At 35.5% G+C, this 19412-nt stretch overlaps 1 protein-coding gene across 1 annotated transcript; it reads left to right on the top strand.

Moving 5' to 3' along the window:
• Positions 1-12174: 12174 nt before the first annotated feature.
• Positions 12175-17273, top strand: LOC141399296 (late secretory pathway protein AVL9 homolog). Its single transcript, XM_073977783.1, has 4 exons — positions 12175-12528; positions 12595-13552; positions 13618-14215; positions 16155-17273. The coding sequence occupies exons 1-4, from the start codon at positions 12445-12447 to the stop codon at positions 16663-16665; spliced, it is 2151 nt and encodes a 716-aa protein (XP_073833884.1). The 5' UTR covers positions 12175-12444; the 3' UTR covers positions 16666-17273.
• Positions 17274-19412: the final 2139 nt, after the last annotated feature.

Raw genomic sequence — 19412 nt, 5'->3', positions numbered from 1 at the left:
TCACAATAATGCATATTGACAACTAATGTGATCAGCCTTATCATGAACGGCAATTCCCCGTGAATTTTTTCCCTTTCTCCCTTCGACTTATCATGGAGAAGGTCGGAAGGGAAAAAATCCGCCAAGTGTGAAAAATAGCTATCACAATCGAAAGGGAGAGCGAAAAATGTTTGTGAAAAAATTCGCAAATAAATTGATGGGGAATTGGGCAAAAATATTAATAACAACATCATATTTTGCAATATTTAAAACAAAAATGAATTTAAAAACGCTTCTTAAATACAATGCTACAATTTTAATGCATTATTAATAAAATAGGTATTTTTCTATGAAACTCAATTTTTTTCTACATTAATAGGCTCGAATGCAATGTAAACAAAAAATGCGCACACATACTCGTTTATTACATGAAAGCACCACCACAGATTTACTGTGTAGAGTTGCCAAATTTGTTGTTATCGCTTAACATCCCCAAACAGCCCACAGAAAACTACAACATGGCAACACTAAAAGTTATCTAATGTTTTCTGCCTTATCATGAATGTTAATTCCCCGTGAATTTTTTCGCTTTCCGCTTTCGCCTTATCATGGATAACATTTCACAGTGAATTTTTTCACATTTTCCCTTTCGCCTTATCGCAATCGATGTTCGAATGTGGAAAAATACACCAATTGTGGAAAGTAGCTATCGCGAATGAAAGGTGAAAGGGGAATGTGATAACAATTTGTGAAAAATTTTTCGCCAGTAATTTGAAAGGGAGCTGACTAAAAACATGTAAGTAAAAAAAATCTTTCTATAAAAAATCTATTGTATGGCCATTTTTATACCCTCAGCCTTTAGGCTATGAAGGGTATATACACTTTCATACGGGCAAAATGTGCCTCATCGAAAAAATGGTTTTAGACCCCAAGTATGTTTGGACGAAATGTGTTTCAGACAATTTGGAGTCGATTGAGCAATGTCCGTCCGTCTGTCTGTCTGGCTGGCTGGAGCGCACGATAACTCTCGAAGGGATGAAGCGATCCGGTTCAAATTTTGGCTTTCGTAATATTTTGTCCAAACTTAGTTTAAGTTCGAAGATGAGCTATATCGGTCCACTCCTTCCGGTACCTCCCCCACAAAAGTTCGAAAATGTTCGGAAAATTTGTACGCACGATAACTCTTGAAGGGTGTAACCGATTTGGTCCATACTTTGCCCATCGTGGAGCGTGTACCAGACTTAGATCAGGTTTTAATATGGACTCAATCGGTCCACTCCGTCGGGTACCTCCCACACAAAATTTTGGAAAAGTTCAGTTTAGGAACATCTCTCTCTCTCACTGCCCTCCATACGACGGTATAAGTCTCATCAGGGGCAAGCAAATACTTCCTGAGAAAATAGCCTGAAAGTTGCAAAAAACCCCTATGACACCGTGTGAGGAGGTTGGAGGGCAAAATAACTCTCGAACAGGTCTGCCGATTCGGTACAAAGTTTGGCCTTAGTAATATTTTGTCCAAACATAGTTTAAGTTCGAAGATAAGCCATATCGGTCCACTCCTTCAGGTACCTCCCCCACAAATGTTCAAAAATGTTCGGAAAAATTGTGCGTACGATAACTCTTGAAGAGAGTGGCCGAATTGGTCCATACTTTACACATCCTAATATATCTACCAGATATAGATCAGGTTCAAATATGGACTATATTTGTCCACTCCATCCGGTACCTCCCACTCAAAATTTCGGATACATGTTCACTTTAAGACCTGCTTTCGAATCACTTTGATTTTTGTTGAAGCAACTTGCATTGCTGCCTCAATTGCGATGGTAAAAGTTGTTTCAGGGGCAAGTTCATACTTCTTGAGCAAACATCCCTGAAGTTCTAAAAAACCCCTATGGTACCATATCTCCTCCGCAAAACTTTTGATATTAAATCCTAATCAACATTTTTGTCAGTTCAAACGCCCAAAATTTTTAAAACTCCCTAAATACATGCGTTTTTTGGAAAAAAAATTGTTTCAATATACACAGGCTGAGGGTATATCTCTGTCGGCAAAGCCGACTGATACTTTTTTACTTGTTTAAATTGGTATTTATTATTTTTGCCTTTTCAGGAAGAAAAAATGTTGAAAATTATGGAGGAACAACAACAAAGCCACAAGAGAATATATCGTGCTATAGAACGCCTCCATGATTTAAAGAAGGAAGAAATAAAGGAGCAGAAGCGCCATAATATGGCAATGGAGCAACTTCGAATACGCGAGGTAGAGGATAAAATAGAGAAAAATCGAAGACTTTTGGAATTAGAGGAGTTAAAATATCAAAATTAAAATTAGGCTAATACAATGAATTAAAAGACTGTGAATTTTTTTAGTATTTTATACATTTTTGGTCTGTTCCAGTACTGCAAGAATCTACTAATTTTTACTATTTTTTATATAACATAAAGGAAAAAATGTTATCGTAGCAATAAGTAGTAGCTTATTGCAGGTTCTGGAACAGAGCATTTAATATATTCAGTAGTATAGAAGTACGTTATATATGTAAGTTATTGGCCATATTGGCTTAGTTATATTACATTAAAAAATTAGTATGTATACGAAATAAAATAATACATGAACTTATGAATTAACTTAAAAAAAAATTTTATAGGGCATCTCCTATATTATTCCTTATATTTTGGGCAGCAGATAAATATTGGGATGTGGCTAATGTGGATCAGGGACGTACGCAGGGGGGGGGGGGGCACGGGCCCCCCCCGAAATGGTTTGGTCGAACAAAATTTGTCAAGCTACTGTAACTAGTTATTATATTTTTTCTCATAAAAATGTTTGTATATTTTATGATTTCAAATTAAAACTTATATTTTCTTAAGTTTCTGAACAGAAAATGTACATTATTAACAAGTTTTGTAAGAATACATTTTAAAAATTGTTGTTTGTAAGCTGTTTTTGAGAGAAACTTCCAATAAAATCTGAATTACTTCTTCATGTCATATCATACCACTATCAAATGCTAATTCCTTAATGAATATACCCCATGTCTATTATTTATTCGAACTGTATAGAGCTCTCGAGGCTTAAAACTCATCCGGTTATAACAAAAATAACGAGTTCAGTATTATGGGAATGGAAATATATAAAAAAGTCTATTGAATAAAATGTTTGAAGGGTCGGTCCTTCGTGGACTACATATTGAAAGCCAATTAGAAATTTGTTTTACTGCCATAGCCAAAATTTTGTTATTCTGTTTTCGACAAATTTGCTGCTAAACAGTATAAGAAAATAATGAAGACAAATGAATTTTTGTGCGTCACTTGATTTTTACTTATCATTACCGAAGTATAATTGTAACCTCAGACTTTAGATTACGAGATTATATACACTAGGATTGTATCGTATAGATTTCATCAAAATAATGATTTAAGACTTCACATATGTTTGGACGATATTCGTTTCAGCCAAGATGGAAGTACTTACCACCGTCCGTCCGTCTGTATCTCTGTTTGTCTGGCAGGTCGGATAACTGATAACTCTCGGTCCAAGTTATGGACCTCGTAATGTTTTGTCCAAATTAAATTTAAGTCATATCGGTTCCTCCGCCATAAAAGTTCAAAAATGTTCACTAAAATGGTCGAATGGATTAACCGATTCGGTCTAAAATCGAACCTAATATGGTTCGCAAGATTACTTCCAAAAGTACGTCAAGGTCCAAGAGAATATGTTTGGACAACATCTTCAGGTCTCTTATACAAGTCTAACATAACTGCAGTTTAAAGACTGTTCGATGATTTTTTGGACATTTTGTAGTCTTGTTTAAAGCGATATCCTACTTTTCGTGGACAAGTTTATGCTTCCTGACAAAGCTCTAAATACTACGGTGGCCAATGGCCGCGGTAACTATCGAGAGGAGTGTCTCTCAAATAATTATTAGTGAATACTTATGTGGGGTTCAATAAGGATCGATTGTTATTTGTCAAAACTATATAGAACTAAGTCCATCAAAGTGATTGTCATCGAGTCCAAAAACAATGTACAAAAGCCCTAGTTCCGTTTTGTTGAGTCAGATACAGCTTGGATTTTATGGCCCCATCTAAACATTGTTAAATATCGACTTTTTAAATAATTTGGGGCTATATCTATGAAACCAATGCAAATCTTCTTCTGACCTTTGCAGCAAATTTGTAGATAAGAGCCAAAATAAAATATTTGGAGAAATGAAAAAAAAATAAATTTTATAATATATCTAAAAATTGCATAATTTGTATACATTTCGCACCATATCTCAAAAACTGTTGAATTTTTCTTAATGTTTTCATTTGGAACCATATCAACGACATGGCGACATTACCGAACGTGGCCTGATATTGTCTATTTTCAATTATAAATATCCTACTCTGTAAATATTTAAAATTGTATCCTTAGTCCCAATTTACATTAAACGATTTTTCTTGCGGCAATTTTTCTCATTCTCTTTTAAACTTGCCTCTTGCGTTTATACAGGCAATTCTGTTTTCAAAACAATGAAAATAATGTCAAAAACGAAAAATATAAAAGAATTGCCTGAAAATTGCCGGTACGAGCAATTTTTTTCCACTTCCATACCCCTTACGTGTCTCTCCTACAAACTGAGACTTGCCGCAAGTCGCCTAATGTAAATTGGGACTAAATATTATGAATTCTTTCTATTGAATTTATATACTTTGTACCATTATTTCATATAAAATATAGAATAGAATATGTGCCAAAATTTCCAGTCCATCGGACAAAAATTTACCGAGATATGAGCTTTCGAAGGGAAACATTTATTGTGTTTTGTATGTAGCAAGAAACTAAAAACGTCTTTTCCTCGAAGTGGCACTTTGTATGTTTTTGTGGGACTATTGTACACATAAATCATGTGCTTAACCGAGAGAGTCTTTAAAAAACTGCTGACGGAGTCAGAAAAAATATGAATTTTGTACAGTGTTTTGTTTTTTTAACTGTTCAAAATTTTTAAAAATTGATTTTTTAATTCCTTTTCGATAATGGACAAGATTATTAGGTTCGTAATGATCCCACAAAAATATATGCTGATCACAACATTTGAATGTTTCATGATTTTTGGTCAAGTTGTGCCCCCCCCCGAAATGAAATCCTGCGTACGTCCCTGATGTGGATACGTTGTCCTCTTGATTGCTTGGGTCATTTGAAATAACTACATTGTCCACTGTTGTACTGCATTTAAAATGCAAGCAAATGTTGTGCAAAGCACAACAAACATTTGTGTGCGTTCAATAACGTTTGTGCACTTGGAATGTACTTCATTAAATTTCATGTTAGCAGATCCTTCTTCTGGACATCTGTGAGGTGTCATCAACCATGGCTCCAAAGGATATCCAGCATCACCTGTTGTTGTATAAATTTAGTTATATATTCTTTATTATGAAGTTGGTGTTAACTCATTTACCAAGAAGCCAAAAATTACTTTCACCTCTCAAATATTCTTGCTGTAAATAATCTCGTAATTCGCTGGATCTCCAAATAAATGCATCGTGACAAGCACCAGGATGGGAAGCATCAACATATAGGATTGTTAAGTCGTGATCACAAACCTATAAAGTGTAATCAATTATCCGTTACAATTATTTTGACAGTTTCTAGTTATGTCCTTACCAACATAACATTCAAGCTGTAATTTCCTTTTCTGTTGTAATATAAGTGTCTATTCATAGATGGGGCAATAATCCTCACATGCGTACCATCGATGTAACCCATGACACCAGGAATGCCATGTTTCCGATAGATATTTACCGCAATGTTTCGTTTTTCCTCCTCCGTTTTGCAGAATTTAATCCATCTGGGAGAAAGATGCTGTTCGAAAACATGTATTACTTCTCCCAATACTGCACTTAAAGTAGATTGGGCCATTGATACGTCGGAATCCTTTCCGACGCCTTTTTGGTAGCCTCCCTCCGCAAAGAAGCGCAACGCCGCACTTAGCTTAATGACGGGAGATATACCAAATGCTTTTTTTTGACCTCGAGTGTTTAAAGTTAAGGTATCCAGCAAGTATTTAAATGCTGGTTTATTTACCCTATAATATTTTTCAAACCTGGAACAATTTTTTATAAGCAATATTTTATGTTCCTTTATTAATATACTTACAAACAATCCGGCTGCTCAAGTGGATTACTGCCATCTCGAAGATTTCTTCTAATAATTCGTTGTTCTTTTTTATTTCTATCACACTGTTCAATGTTTGCAGCTTCTGCCATCATCCAAAAAGCAATATTAGCCATTTTATTCTCTTATTTGTTAATTGTTACACAAATTTATCCCTTTTTGTATTAAAAAATATGTTTCACTTGTTCTTAAAAAGTGCAATTCGTATTTAATGTAATGCCTTGTTCAGACTGACGGTAATTCGTTCTCTATTCGTTGTTCGACCCCAAATTACGATATAATTACTTCATTTCCCATACAAAATTTTGAGAACGAACAACGATTTGTGTACTTTGTTCAATTTAAATTACTCTCAGAACGACGATAAAATATGTCCCATCTCTAACAAATGAGAGAATTTATCGAAATAAATTAATTATGACAGGAAAAATATAAAATTTAAAATTGATTAAAAACCCAAAATTTTTTAGTAAAACTGCAAAACCTGAATGAAAAGTAAACGGTTTAAGGACTAATAAACATTCAAATCATAGCAAATTTTCTATTTTCGTTTATTGCAGTTGCATTTCTTGTCCATCGTTTCAAATTCGCGTACAAATTTAAAAACAAAAATCGAATGCCTGCCAGAAAGTCTGTATACCAAAAAGTTATTTTGGCAGGTCTCTCTCTCGTTAATTTTGAAAATAGAAAAATATTTTTATTTGCTGAAAACACCAAAATTGTGAGAAAAAATAGAAAAGATGAATGAAAATAATGTAATTAAATATTAAATAGATATCTGAAAGAAGGACAAATAGTTTTTCAGTTCATATCAATTAATTTTACTCGTCTTTTGGACGAAACTTTCTTTAAAATCAGAAAATAAAAAGTATGAAAATATGAATCATGTTGCTATGAATTGTGTACCATGTCGTATGAACGGGTTAATTCGTGTACGTAATTATGAGAACGAACTACGTGATTCAAATTCTAGTATGAACATGGCATAACTTTAACGTAATACATGAAAACACCAACACAATTTTACTGTGTAGAGTTGCCAAACTTGTTGTTATAACTTATTTTTTCTATGGGAAAGCCGTAAAAACCGTATGTCCCAAGAACAACCCCCAACAGACAACGGCAAATTACAACACAACAACCCTAAATGTTATCTATGCTTTTATCTTTTTTGTTTATCTTTAAAAGCGAAAATTCGAAGTTATTTTCCCTTTCGCTGCATTTCCCCCATGGACTACGATCAGGCGAAAAAGTGAAAGGGAAATTTTTTTCACTAGTGAAAATCCATGATAAGGCTGTTTATCTTTTTTGTTTATCTCTTTTTCGCCTTTTTTCCATCTCCCCCATGGACCACGATAAGGCGAAAAAGTGAAAGGGAAAATTGTTTCACTTGCGAAATTTTTCACTAGTGAAAATCCATGATAAGGCTGTATAATCAGCTGTTTTTCCGTTGTACCTGTATTATTGTGCCGTGGTATGTACCCCGCATGGCACAAATACCCAGGTAGTGACATCGTAAAATTTTGAATATGTTATGTCAAAACTTTCTTCATGTTGTTGGGAAAATTACAACAAAAATAATTTTTTTATAAACGGATTTGACTTTTCATATTCGATCAGCTGGTGTGATACCACTACCTGGTAGTTCTGCCATGGTACCCCGCTTACAGGTTCTGGAACAGAGCAATAATTGAAGAAGGGCAACCCTGTCTATCAATTATAAGGGGGTTGTCATGAACGGCAATTTCCCGTGAATTTTTTGATTTCTCCCTTAAGTCTCGGTCCACACTAGAGTGATTTCATTGAAAAAATTGCATGGAATTATGCGTTTCTAGATCAAACCCGTTCGTGGGCATTGATTTGGTTACGAAGTTTTTCGGCAAATCACACACACGCGACCCGAACGCAAAGTAAGAGAGCAAATGTTTTGATTTTTTTACTTCAGTCTTGTACTGAATTTCATGCAAGCAGGTTGATGCCGCTTTATTTGTTTATTTTTGGGTACACAGAAAAGATTTTGCAGTTGTACAGCAAATATGTGGAGGGAAGAATTTGAAAATGGTTTTTGTTTTGTATTAATATTTTTAATGACGCAGAATGCCTCGTCTGCAATGCAACAATAAAAAATGTATGTATGCTTAGAAAGTCTTAAAAAATCATTTTTATATACAATTTGTTTTTTTCTCTCAAAAAAATTAACATATGAAGAAAACTACTTTTCAAATTATTATTATTTATTATTATTTTTAATTTAAGTCATACAAAGCGAACGCGCCAACAATATATTTTTCATTTCACACTCAATATGAAAATCATCACCCTGTTCTGTCAGTGTAATTTTACCCACACATAAACAATTTAAGCGCTCGCTCTTCTTGGTCGGCTATGTTCTAGATCGACTTTCATAGTAGAGTAAGTCCCAATTTACATTAGGCGAGTTTACTTGCGGCAATTGTCAGTTTGTAGGTGAGAGAGGGTGCTGAGAGGCAAAGGGTTACCATATGCCTCACCTCTCTCTCCTACAAAATGACAATTGCCGCAAGTAAACTCGCCTAATGTAAATTGGGACTAAAATCATAAAATTGCTGTAGTGGGGAATTCGATTTAAGAACGCCTAATTTCATGAATTTTTTTTTATGAAATTCACGCTAGTGTGGGCCGGGACTAGGTTGCAACGGCGGAAAGACGAAACTCAGGGGGAAATTTCATTCATGATAACCCCCGTATTGTAATGGTAGGTTTACATTATACCAAATTAAATCCCTGATAAATATAAAAACCCTTTAATAATTTTTGGCATCAAACGAGATTTAGTAAAGCTCGGGATTAAATTGTCAGCCCTAATGCATATACGAAAAATCATTCAGACCCAGCAAAAAATTTTGGAAGTTGTGCAATTGGAATTATGATTTCACAACATCTTTCGATGTAGTCCAACAGAGTTATGAAAAATGCACTCCGTAACATACATTTTATGGGTACTTTACACGATATGTTTTTTACATATGAGTTGTCACTTTGCATATACATTTTGTATGGGAGAAGTGACAACTCATATGTAAAAAACATACCGTGTAAAGTATCCATTATAAGCAGTTGCTGTAGAGATCCCTACAGAAAAAACCAGTTGGTTGATCCCTACACATTTCTTCAAAAGACGAACAATAATGTATACATTTCGGAGAGTTTGTTATAAAATAAAGAAATAAAAACTGATGTTGCGAACATTTTTGATGTAATTCACGAGACGGAAATTGTTAATGGAGTGAAGTGCAGTTGGAGTCCATGTCGAAAGCTGAACTAGTGATGGGAAGTCAAAATAAAAAAACTTTAGTATGATGGAGCAAAATCAGATGCGCGTGGATTAATTGGAGAACGGAGAATGTAAACTCAAATGTGATTGAATTTAATGGAAACTTTTTAAATTTGTGTTTAATAAAGTTCTTTGTATTCTTGTTTTACACAAATAATAAATGCATTTTATTTATTCTGGGATATTTCGCAATAGCTTGCATTTTTACTGCATCTTTGGATTGATTAAAAATACAATCCGAAGAGTGACTTTAAATTCAATCCAAAATACTACATAAAAAGTTGTGATTTGGAACGAAAACGGAGTACATCCTAGCTGTGTGCTGTGGAAGCAAAATGGAGTGCATCCTAGCTGCGCGCTCTCTTGTAAAATTCCCAGCAAAATGTTTGTAGCCAAAGAAGTAGGTGAATCATGAGTGCAAGTGATTTCGGACTACATCTTTTTACGTGAAAGAAGTCATGATTTTTACAAGGGCATGGGGCAGTGAGGATACTGTCTAATTTGCTTCTTAAGCACACTTTTTGCATTAGTTCTTTGTAGTGAATAAATATACATTCCATGGAAAGTATTTTGAATTGATTTTTCGATTCATTTAAAAAATTGATTCGCAAGCATGCAATTTGAGGATATGGGAGAAGTTAACATCTATTAAGCGAGGATTTTCACTGATTTGAGACCTCAGGGCCACTTGGAAAAGATATTTTTCTAGTTTCGTTCAAATTACTACCAAACTCATGTTTTTGTAGAACATTTTTGTTTGAAAAAACAGTAGTTTGATAATAGTTCGATAGTCTCAATGAAATTGAAAATAAATCATTTTAAAAAGCGACTGAGTGCAAATAAAAATCAAATACTTTTATTCTAGAAAGTTAGCTTTTATTACTCAAAAATACCCAAAACATCGTAAAACGCTTCTTGCATAGAGTCATGCCAATATGTGATAAATATCTAAAATTGATTGCTGACTTCTTTCACGTAAAAAAGACATAGGGGGTTATCATGAATGAAATTTCCCCGTGAGTTTCGTCCTTCCGCCGTTGCAACTTAAGGGAGAAATTGAAAAAATTCACGGGGAATTGCCGTCCATGATAACTACAATAGTCACTTGCAATCATGATTCAACTACTTTTTTGGCTACAAACAAATATGCAGTCTGACATTTCTTGCACCTATGACTATCTTTTTGGATACAAACTAATTAAAATACCATAAAATAAATTGTTTCTTCTGTTCTTAAGCATTTTATTTGCAAAAAGTTATTATAAATGTAAACATTGCTAAAATGTGAAAATTTTTGTGAAATGGATTCAAATCGGACATTGTCAAAATGTGAAGAACGGAATGCATTTTTCATGACTCTGCGTTGACTGCTTCTAAAAAAGCTATTCAATCACTACTTCACATAGAACCACTTCAAATAAATTTAGCTGGGTTCATAAGTGAATTCATAGGAAAAGATGTACTCCAACGGCAAATGTACCCAGCAAAAAAAAAATTGGAAGTAGTGCAATGTAGAGTTATGATTTCAATACATCTTTCGATGCAGTCCACACGGAGTTATGAAAAATGCACTCCGCCCGATACATTTTAGGAGCACACGCTTAAAGATTCCTAGCAAAGCAAGCCAATTTTTTGATCCCTAGTCTTTTTTTCTGAACACAAGAAAGAGTGTCTAAATTTATAAGAATTTGTTTAAAAAAAAAATAAAGAAATACAAACTATAGTTACGAACATTGCTGTAATTCACGCAAGTTATTTTCGAAGTGGAGTTGGAGTTTTTTGGAAATCTGAACTGAAGTAGGAGGAAAAATGAAAAACCATTTGGATGATGAAGCAATGTCAATTTCGATGTGATAAAAACAGAGTAGAGGAAGTAAACTTAGTTGCGATCAAATTTAATGGAGAGTTTTTATAATTTGTGTTAATGTAATAAAGTTAATATTCTTGTTTTTTATAAGAATAAGCAATGTATTTTATTTATTTTGGGATATTTGCAATGGCTTGTATTTTATAACATCTTTAGACTGCATTTAAATTCAATCCAAAACACTAAATCAAAGGCTGTGATCGAAAATGGAGAGCATCCTAGCTGCGCGCTCTCTTGTAAAATTCATAGGTGAATTCAAAGAAAAAGATGTACAAAAGCGGCAATTGTTCTAGTGATTTAACTGCATCCGCGGATGCAAACTTTTTGCTGGGTACTGTACACTTGTAGTGATTCAACTGCATCCGCGGATGCAAACTTTTTGCTGGGGATATTTTCGTAAGCCCCCTGCCACACGGCGAAATAAATTTCATGAAAATATGCGCTATTAGTTCGATTTCAATACTAGACTAATTTTGTTAGTTTGCTGTAGTGGGTAACTCGATTAAAGAACCCCTATAAAACGGGAAAGTTTTAATGCAAGTTTCAGCATGTGGCATAAGATTGTCCCGGTCCCTTCTAGCGTGAATTTCATTAAAAAATTTCAAGAAATTAGGCGTTCTAAATCGAATTCCCCACTACAGCAATTTTATGATTTTGCTCTACTATGAACGTCGATCTAGAGACGCATAATTTCATGCAATTTTTTCAATGAAATCACTCTAGTGTGGACCGGGAAATTAAGATTCGAATTTTATAGCCGTTTATATTACTGCTTTAACCGGGTTAACCTACGTACTTTTAAGTGCTAGTGTAAAGTACGTTTAATGTAAAAATGTCCCCTTGTGTGTTGTTGAACTAGTTCTCTGAATTCCATTCAGCAAACATTTCTTTTGAATTTGTTGGTTGCAAAAAAAATTCTAGGTGATTGTTTAAAACAATAAGAAGAAAATTCTGTACAATAACTGATAACAAATAATTTCCTTAAGCTGAAAGTAAAGATAATCCACCACATTATTATTAATAAACAAAAAGAAAAAGTTTGCCAATCGTTTGATCGTTTGGTGTTGTTTTTTTTTTTGCCTTCTTCGGTATTTGATTGTCGCGTCTGATTGAAGGAGGAAAATGAATACTGCGGCTCAAGAAGAAATAAAACCTCCAATTTTACATATTTTGGTAGTGGGATTCCATCATAAACTAGGATGTCAGGTAAGTAGGACGCACTTACTGTTACATAAGATATGAAGTAATCTAATTGTCCTTTGTCTTGAGTAGGTGGAATTTTCATACCCCCCTCTTGTAGCTGGTTCAAGTGGTAAAAATGAATGTCCTAGTGGCTGGAAGTACTTGTCTACCTTGGCCCTGCCGGATGGTTCCCATAATTTTGTTGAGGATACTGTCTTCTTTAATCTGCCCAGCTTAACCGATCCTACAGAAAGCGTTTATGGTGTGTCGTGTTATCGGCAAATACCGGTAGAAAAACTAAAAATACGCACGGCAGATGTAACACGTAGTACGGTGCAGAAGTCTGTCAGTTGTCTGGCACGTGTGCCAATTTATGGTTACATCGAGGTGAAGTTATCGTTGATAGCTGATGCCTTCTTTGAAGAGGGTGACTTTTCCAGCACCGATATCTTGGTTAAGGCCTATGAACAGTTGAATGCATGTCTAATGGATGGTGATGAATCACGTCGTGCTCTGCGTCATTTCCATGTAGGCTTATCGCTGCGTGAAATTGTTTTAAATTGGCGTCATAAAACTCTGCAACTGTTGAAATTGTTTTTATTACAAAGGAAAGTGGTTTGTTTTGGATCTCCTGTTCGTGGTATGTGTGCACTGATATTGGGTATATCATCGTTGATACCACGTCTGCTAGAGAAGGGGTTTCAAGAAGTGGCATGTGTAAGGACATCAAGGCCCCTGTCTCCCATGCCGGATTATACGGATTCATTGATAAAACCAGAGGATTGTAATAACAGTGGGGAGGTTAAAGATGAGGAGGAAACGAAAAATGAAGCAGTTGATAATGCCGCCAAAGATGTTGGGGAGACCATGAGGAAAATGTCCAACGCCTCATCGAAAAGCAGTGAAAAATCAAGCCATAAAAGTAGTTCGTCACCCTCATCGGGTATATCGTCAGCAGGTGATGCCGGCCAAACCGATTCATCCCACAATGATAAGAATCTGGAACGTAGTAGCTCCTTTACCAAAGACAATAGCCTGGACGCCTCAAGTAAGGACTTTTTGTTGGTAGTAAAAAAAGATATTTGTATTAATGTGTTATTAATTTTATTTCAGCCACCTTATCCATGCTTACCACCATCAATCCAGACGAATATCGTGCCCCAATTTCAATATTTGCCAGCGGCAACCTCTGTTTGCCTTATCTCTCTTTGCCATATATGGATTTATTAACCGATCCATCGGTCTTAAGTTATGTCATTGGAACCTCCAATGTACTGTTCCAACAGAAACAACATTTGGCTGATATTCTCATCGACATAGAAAATGGCAACTTAGAGGCTCGGGATCCAGAGTTGCGAAAACAATTGGTATTGAGTACAGAGGATTTACGTTTTATGGATTATATATTACGTCATGTCCAAGTGCCTAAAGAAGATGCAGAGGGTGGTAGTGATCAATGGATAAGGCAACAATTCCAGGGTTATTTGTTAGCCTTGTTGCGCACCTCTGTTGTGTCAACTACCTCGGAAACAGCTATCAAAGATGTTGAACATTTTAATGCCAATTTTATGACAGCTTTTCAGAAGACCCAATGTTATCAGGAATGGTTTGATGTAAGGCCTGATAATGGATTTTTCGAACCTCTACCCATGGGACATCCATTTTCTGGAGCCACTCTCTCGGTGGCAGATGTCAAGTTGAAATTGGCGCAGTAAGTGTAGAGCGCGGCAAAGGTAATGAGTTTACTTTATCGGCAGCTTTCAGGTGTTTGTGGTTGGTTATGATCCATCGGATAGTATGGATGAAAGAAGTCCAGTTTTTGCGACGTATTTTTTTATATACTTCCATAAAAAATGTTTTGTTTATGATTAGAACATCCCAAGCCCCTTCTTCTTTGGCGGAACATGTCTACTTCAAGTGTTCCATTTGTGCCTTATAGGGAGAAGTATGAATTTCTACCCGATAAAGATCTATCGGAGAAGAAAGAAGCCCAGTTTTCATGCTCTACATTCAATTTTTTCACATTTTTTTTTTCACAAAACGTGGTTTTAAAAAAAATATTTTCACAAAACATGGATTTTTTTGAAAAATATTTTTCACAAAACTTGGATTTTTTTAAAAAATATTTTTCACAAAACTTGGATTTTTTTAAAAAATATTTTTCACAAAACGTGGATTTTTTAAAAAATATTTTTCACAAAACGTGGATTTTTTAAAAAATATTTTTCACAAAACGTGGATTTTTTAAAAAATATTTTTCACAAAACGTGGATTTTTTAAAAAATATGATTGTCTAAGTCTGGAGTTTCCCCCATTGGCTTAACTTCATCACTTTCCTCTTTGCAGAGAAAAATGTTTACAAAACGCACTGACAGCTTGCAAAATTAACTGATCGCTACCAATATCATGATTTCATCCCGGCGAAGGGAATTATCAATTGGCTTTTCAGTTTTTGAAATGATGAATTTTTAGTGAAAACCTGAACTCTTTAAGCATCGAGTATTCTCATGTTAATGAGAATGATGCTCACTTTTCGGCTTTCCCAAAAAACACCAGAACAAAATATTTGCAAGCTGACAGCACGATTCAACTAAGAAATCATCGATTTCTGTTAAGTTGAAATAACATCAACACAGTTACCTGTGAGTATGTCGTTGGAATTTTATTTACAAAATTCCGTTTTGCGCGAGCCTTCGCTGTTTTGTGTTTGTTTTGTTTTAGTTGAAGATTCAATCATATGATTTTAAAAAATATTTTTCACAAAACGTGGATTTTTTTAAAAAATATTTTTCACAAAACGTGGATTTTTTTAAAAAATATTTTTCACAAAACGTGGATTTTTTAAAAAATATTTTTCACAAAACGTGGATTTTTTAAAAAATATTTTTCACAAAACGTGGATTTTTTAAAAAATATTTTTCACAAAACGTGGATTTTTTAAAAAATATTTTTCACAAAACGTGGATTTTTTAAAAAATATTTTTCACAAAACGTGGATTTTTTAAAAATTAATAACGTTGATTTTTTAAAAAATATTTTTCACAAAACGTGGATTTTTTTAAAAATTAATAACGTTGATTTTTTAAAAAATATTTTTCACAAAACGTGGATTTTTTTAAAAATTAATAACGTTGATTTTTGTAAAAAATATTTTTTCACAAAACGTGAAATCAATTAAAAAAATATTTTTCACTGTCTGAAGATCAATATCTGAGAAGTATTGACTTCCAACTCTATAAAATGTATATCATTGATATCAGAAAGGCCTATTTCCTATTTAAAAAAAATCTATTTTAAGGGCTTCACTTTGATGATTTGAGTGAACAGCCCTTCTGAGCGTCCGTATCTATAGCAGTACTCGTTTTAATCACCACACACCAAGTCAAATAGGAAAATATCTACTTTAAGGCTCCACTTTGATCGCTTGACATTCATTCAATGCCTCTACCTCGAGAAGTAGGAACTTCCACATGAAAAATGTATATCGTTGGCAACACACACCACTGCCTATCTGTAGTAAACCTTCTCCAGAACGAAAAAGCTGGACTTAAATCTTTCATCTGAAAAGTGCCCCAAAGTAAACTTGTTCCTATAAAAAAGGGGTAAGTCATAATTTTCGGCTAATCTCTTCTTTCTCCTTATTTCCTTAGAACCATGCAAAGCACTGAAAGTGGACGGAAAATCAATCAAGCCGTTAACAATACCAGCCGAGCTGTGGGCGGTGCTCTATCTCAAGCCAAAGGTGCAATTTCGGGTTGGTGGTCATCTATGACAACCACCACAGCCACAACGGGTTCCAGTAATAGCGAAACACGTTCATCCCATGCGGACCAAAACAAACAGGACATTTCAGTAACATTCCAAAATAGCGGAGAAGGAATTGAAGAGGGTATCAGCATTCATACCGAAGAGAAAATTATTTTTTCAACCAAAAATGGTGAGGAAGAAGGTGAAAACAAATTGGCAGGAGATGACAAAACCGAAGAAAATGTAGAAAAACTTGTCGAAAAGGCTGAAGAAATAAAAGAAGAACCAAACAAAACCACGCAAAGTAGTGGAGGCATTGTTGAAATCGGCAAAGAAGCTGAAGTTCTTAACAGGGATGATCAGTCGTTAGTTGGCGATAGAACTACAAATGGAAGCAGTGTATTTATTGTTTAATATAACCTCCTAAATATATATGGCATCGTGATAGCACACCATGATCTAATTCTCATAAGACATACAAATATGTTAACATGTTTTTCTTGCAAATTTTGTCAAAGAAAAAGTATTCAAAGAAAAAAGAAAGTTGTCTTTTGTCCAGATTTTATCTTATGTTAATACTGATATTGGATTGGCACATACCTACATACCTTATATGATTGTATCTATGTTAGAGCTTTATATTTGTATCTCATATGTGCTCATATGTGGTGGTTTTGCCGTTGTTTATTAAATTTGATCTGCAAGTCAGAATGCATTTGAACACTGCTGCGGCGTTACAAATCAGAGCGCCATCTTAAATATGCAGTTTGTTCCATAATTTTGTTTGTAATTGGCAAAGTGTAGTTTTTTTCTTTGTAATTTATTGTGTCCTTTAATTGATATTACTTATATTATGTACACACAACAACACACACATTCATTATATTATAAACACATACATATATTTTGTAGTATTTATTTATTATTATGGTATTTTTTAATATTACGTGTTCGAATAAAGTATATATTTATTATTATTATTAATAAAGGTGTACCACATGCATACATCATTCCTTATATAATTTTTATAAATTGTTTTAATCGATAGTAAATAATTGTGTTGTGGGGAGGGAGAACAATATACAGGAATGTCACAGATTCCGATCGGAATGGCTTGAATTCCTCAATTTCATTGCGATCGTTTTTGGTTCAGCTTTTTCAGATTTCGATCGATTTGGTAAATTCCAAAAATCGTATTATTTAGTAGAAATATGTATGTCAACATTAGAGGAATCAGGAGAAACAAAACAAAAACATAAGTTTAGAAAACACTGTAGAAATGGGAATTGTGAAAATATTTCGCATAAAGACAGCCTTTTTTGTGCGAAAAGAAAGTTAATTTTTATTGGATTTTCAATGTTCCTATTGTTTCTGTAATTGGGGCGCAAAAAATCAACATAACATTAAAAAATAGCTTGTCTGATTTTTTTCTTTTGTTCTCTTTCATTTTTGCTTTAATTTATCATTTGTAAAGTTAGGTTGTTAAGTTGTAGAAAAAAGTGATTTTTACGAAAAAAAAAATAGTTGGCAACACTTTGTTAATTAGTTTCGTTGATTGACACGATCAGTGTTGCTACCCATGAGAGTAATGCTCAATCCCACGGCAGCCGGTTCTATGCACCGGATTTACTTGGAGGATATTTCGACCAGGGGCCGTCAACTCACAAGTTGAAATCCCACGGCAGCGGGTTCTCTGTACCGGATTGACCCAGAACCACACAACATCAGCGTTCCGGCCAGCGGCTGTCACCTCAGTGTACATGTGGTTGTATTTGTTTCGTTTTTCTGTGCTGGAAGCAGCATATCCCGGAATGTCTGCTCCGGATTCTTTTGGTCCGTGCCTGGACGGAGGAAAACTCAGGACCAATATATTTGTGCTCGGTTTGTCACATCCGCATTTTCACCCATATCCAATCTTCCGTGAGATGCAATAGATGTCAGGAGTGGGTGCAAGGAACTACGATAGGGACTAAGTTTGCTGCATGCTGCGCGAACACAGCCCCCAGTGAGTCTTCGTCGTCCGATTACGAAACTCCCCCGCAGTCCCCTCGACAGCAACCGCACACGCAGCATTTAACACCAGTCGTTGCTGTTCCAATCCCAGAAAATGCATCCTTTTTGCAATTTAATTGCAGTGGAATTTATGAATCGGAAGAAGATCAAGGTCGCAGTGGTTCAGGAAACCATGCTAAACGACCACAGCTTAGTACGTTGTGATGGTTACAACGTAATAAGGAAGGATAGCACCAGATGTGGAGGTGGGGGTTTGGCTTTCCTTTTGCACCAGTCTGTTCAATACAGACCTAACTCGCTTGAACTTGATTGATAGCTCTACGTTTTGCTCGGTCAATGAGGACGCCCCTACCAGAATTAGAGGAGCGTGTCACAGTTCGCCAGACATAACCATCGTGTCACCTGGTTGACAAATGACCTCACCTGGCAACCAGTCATTTCCCATGGATCAGACCATCTCCCCTTAATTGTCTCCAGCAGCAGACCACCCGATTTCATCACCTCTGAACGCCCGAACATTCTCAATCATAGGAAAGCTGATTGGCCGAGTTTCAGAGAGTTCAGCAATCTCCGCTTCAGAGAATTGCCCAATCCTTCTGATGTTCGGGTAGCGGAAAGGACGTTCCGAGACATCATCAATGCTGCAGCCGGTAGCCATATACCTGTTGGTCGAATACCCGAAGTGAGACCAAATTTCCCAGCAGAGGCGACGGGATTCGCAAATGAGCGTGATGAGCTTCGTCGAACCAACTCCGACGACCCCAGAGTCAGGGAGCTGACACTGGAAGTTAACAGGCTGATCGGCGAACATAAGCGGAACAAGTGGTTAAATCATCTAAAGAGTTGCAACATTGGAGGCGGTATAAGTAAATTGTGGGCAACGGTTAAGTCACTCTCGAACCCCGGAAAGAGGGATGACAGGACCTCAGTCACGTTTGGCGACGTTACGTTGACTGACCCGAAGAGGTGTGCAAGTTACTTCAATCGACAGTTTGCCGAGCATCCCGTGAGTGACAGGCCGTGTGATAGAACAGTGATGGTGGCGCTTGACTTATCAAAAGCCTTTGATACTGTCAAGCACTTCACGCTGTTCGAGGACATCGAGCAGACAACCCTCTGTCCAAGTCTGAAACGTTGAATAATCAACT

This window comes from Musca autumnalis, unplaced genomic scaffold (assembly GCF_047663935.1).
Source record: "Musca autumnalis isolate F117 unplaced genomic scaffold, ASM4766393v1 scaffold_3, whole genome shotgun sequence".
Lineage (NCBI taxonomy): Eukaryota > Metazoa > Arthropoda > Insecta > Diptera > Muscidae > Musca > Musca autumnalis.
The sequence above is the reverse complement of the archived record's forward strand: the minus strand, read 5'-3'. Positions and strand labels throughout refer to the sequence as shown.

Excerpts from the sequence above, each read along its gene's own strand:
- LOC141399296 (XM_073977783.1), top strand. The coding sequence starts at position 12,445 with ATGAATACTGCGGCTCAAGAAGAAATAAAACCTCCAATTTTACATATT. Across the intron at positions 12,529-12,594 it reads ATCATAAACTAGGATGTCAG|GTGGAATTTTCATACCCCCC; the intron begins GTAAGTAGGACG and ends TGTCTTGAGTAG. Across the intron at positions 14,216-16,154 it reads GTCAAGTTGAAATTGGCGCA|AACCATGCAAAGCACTGAAA; the intron begins GTAAGTGTAGAG and ends TTATTTCCTTAG.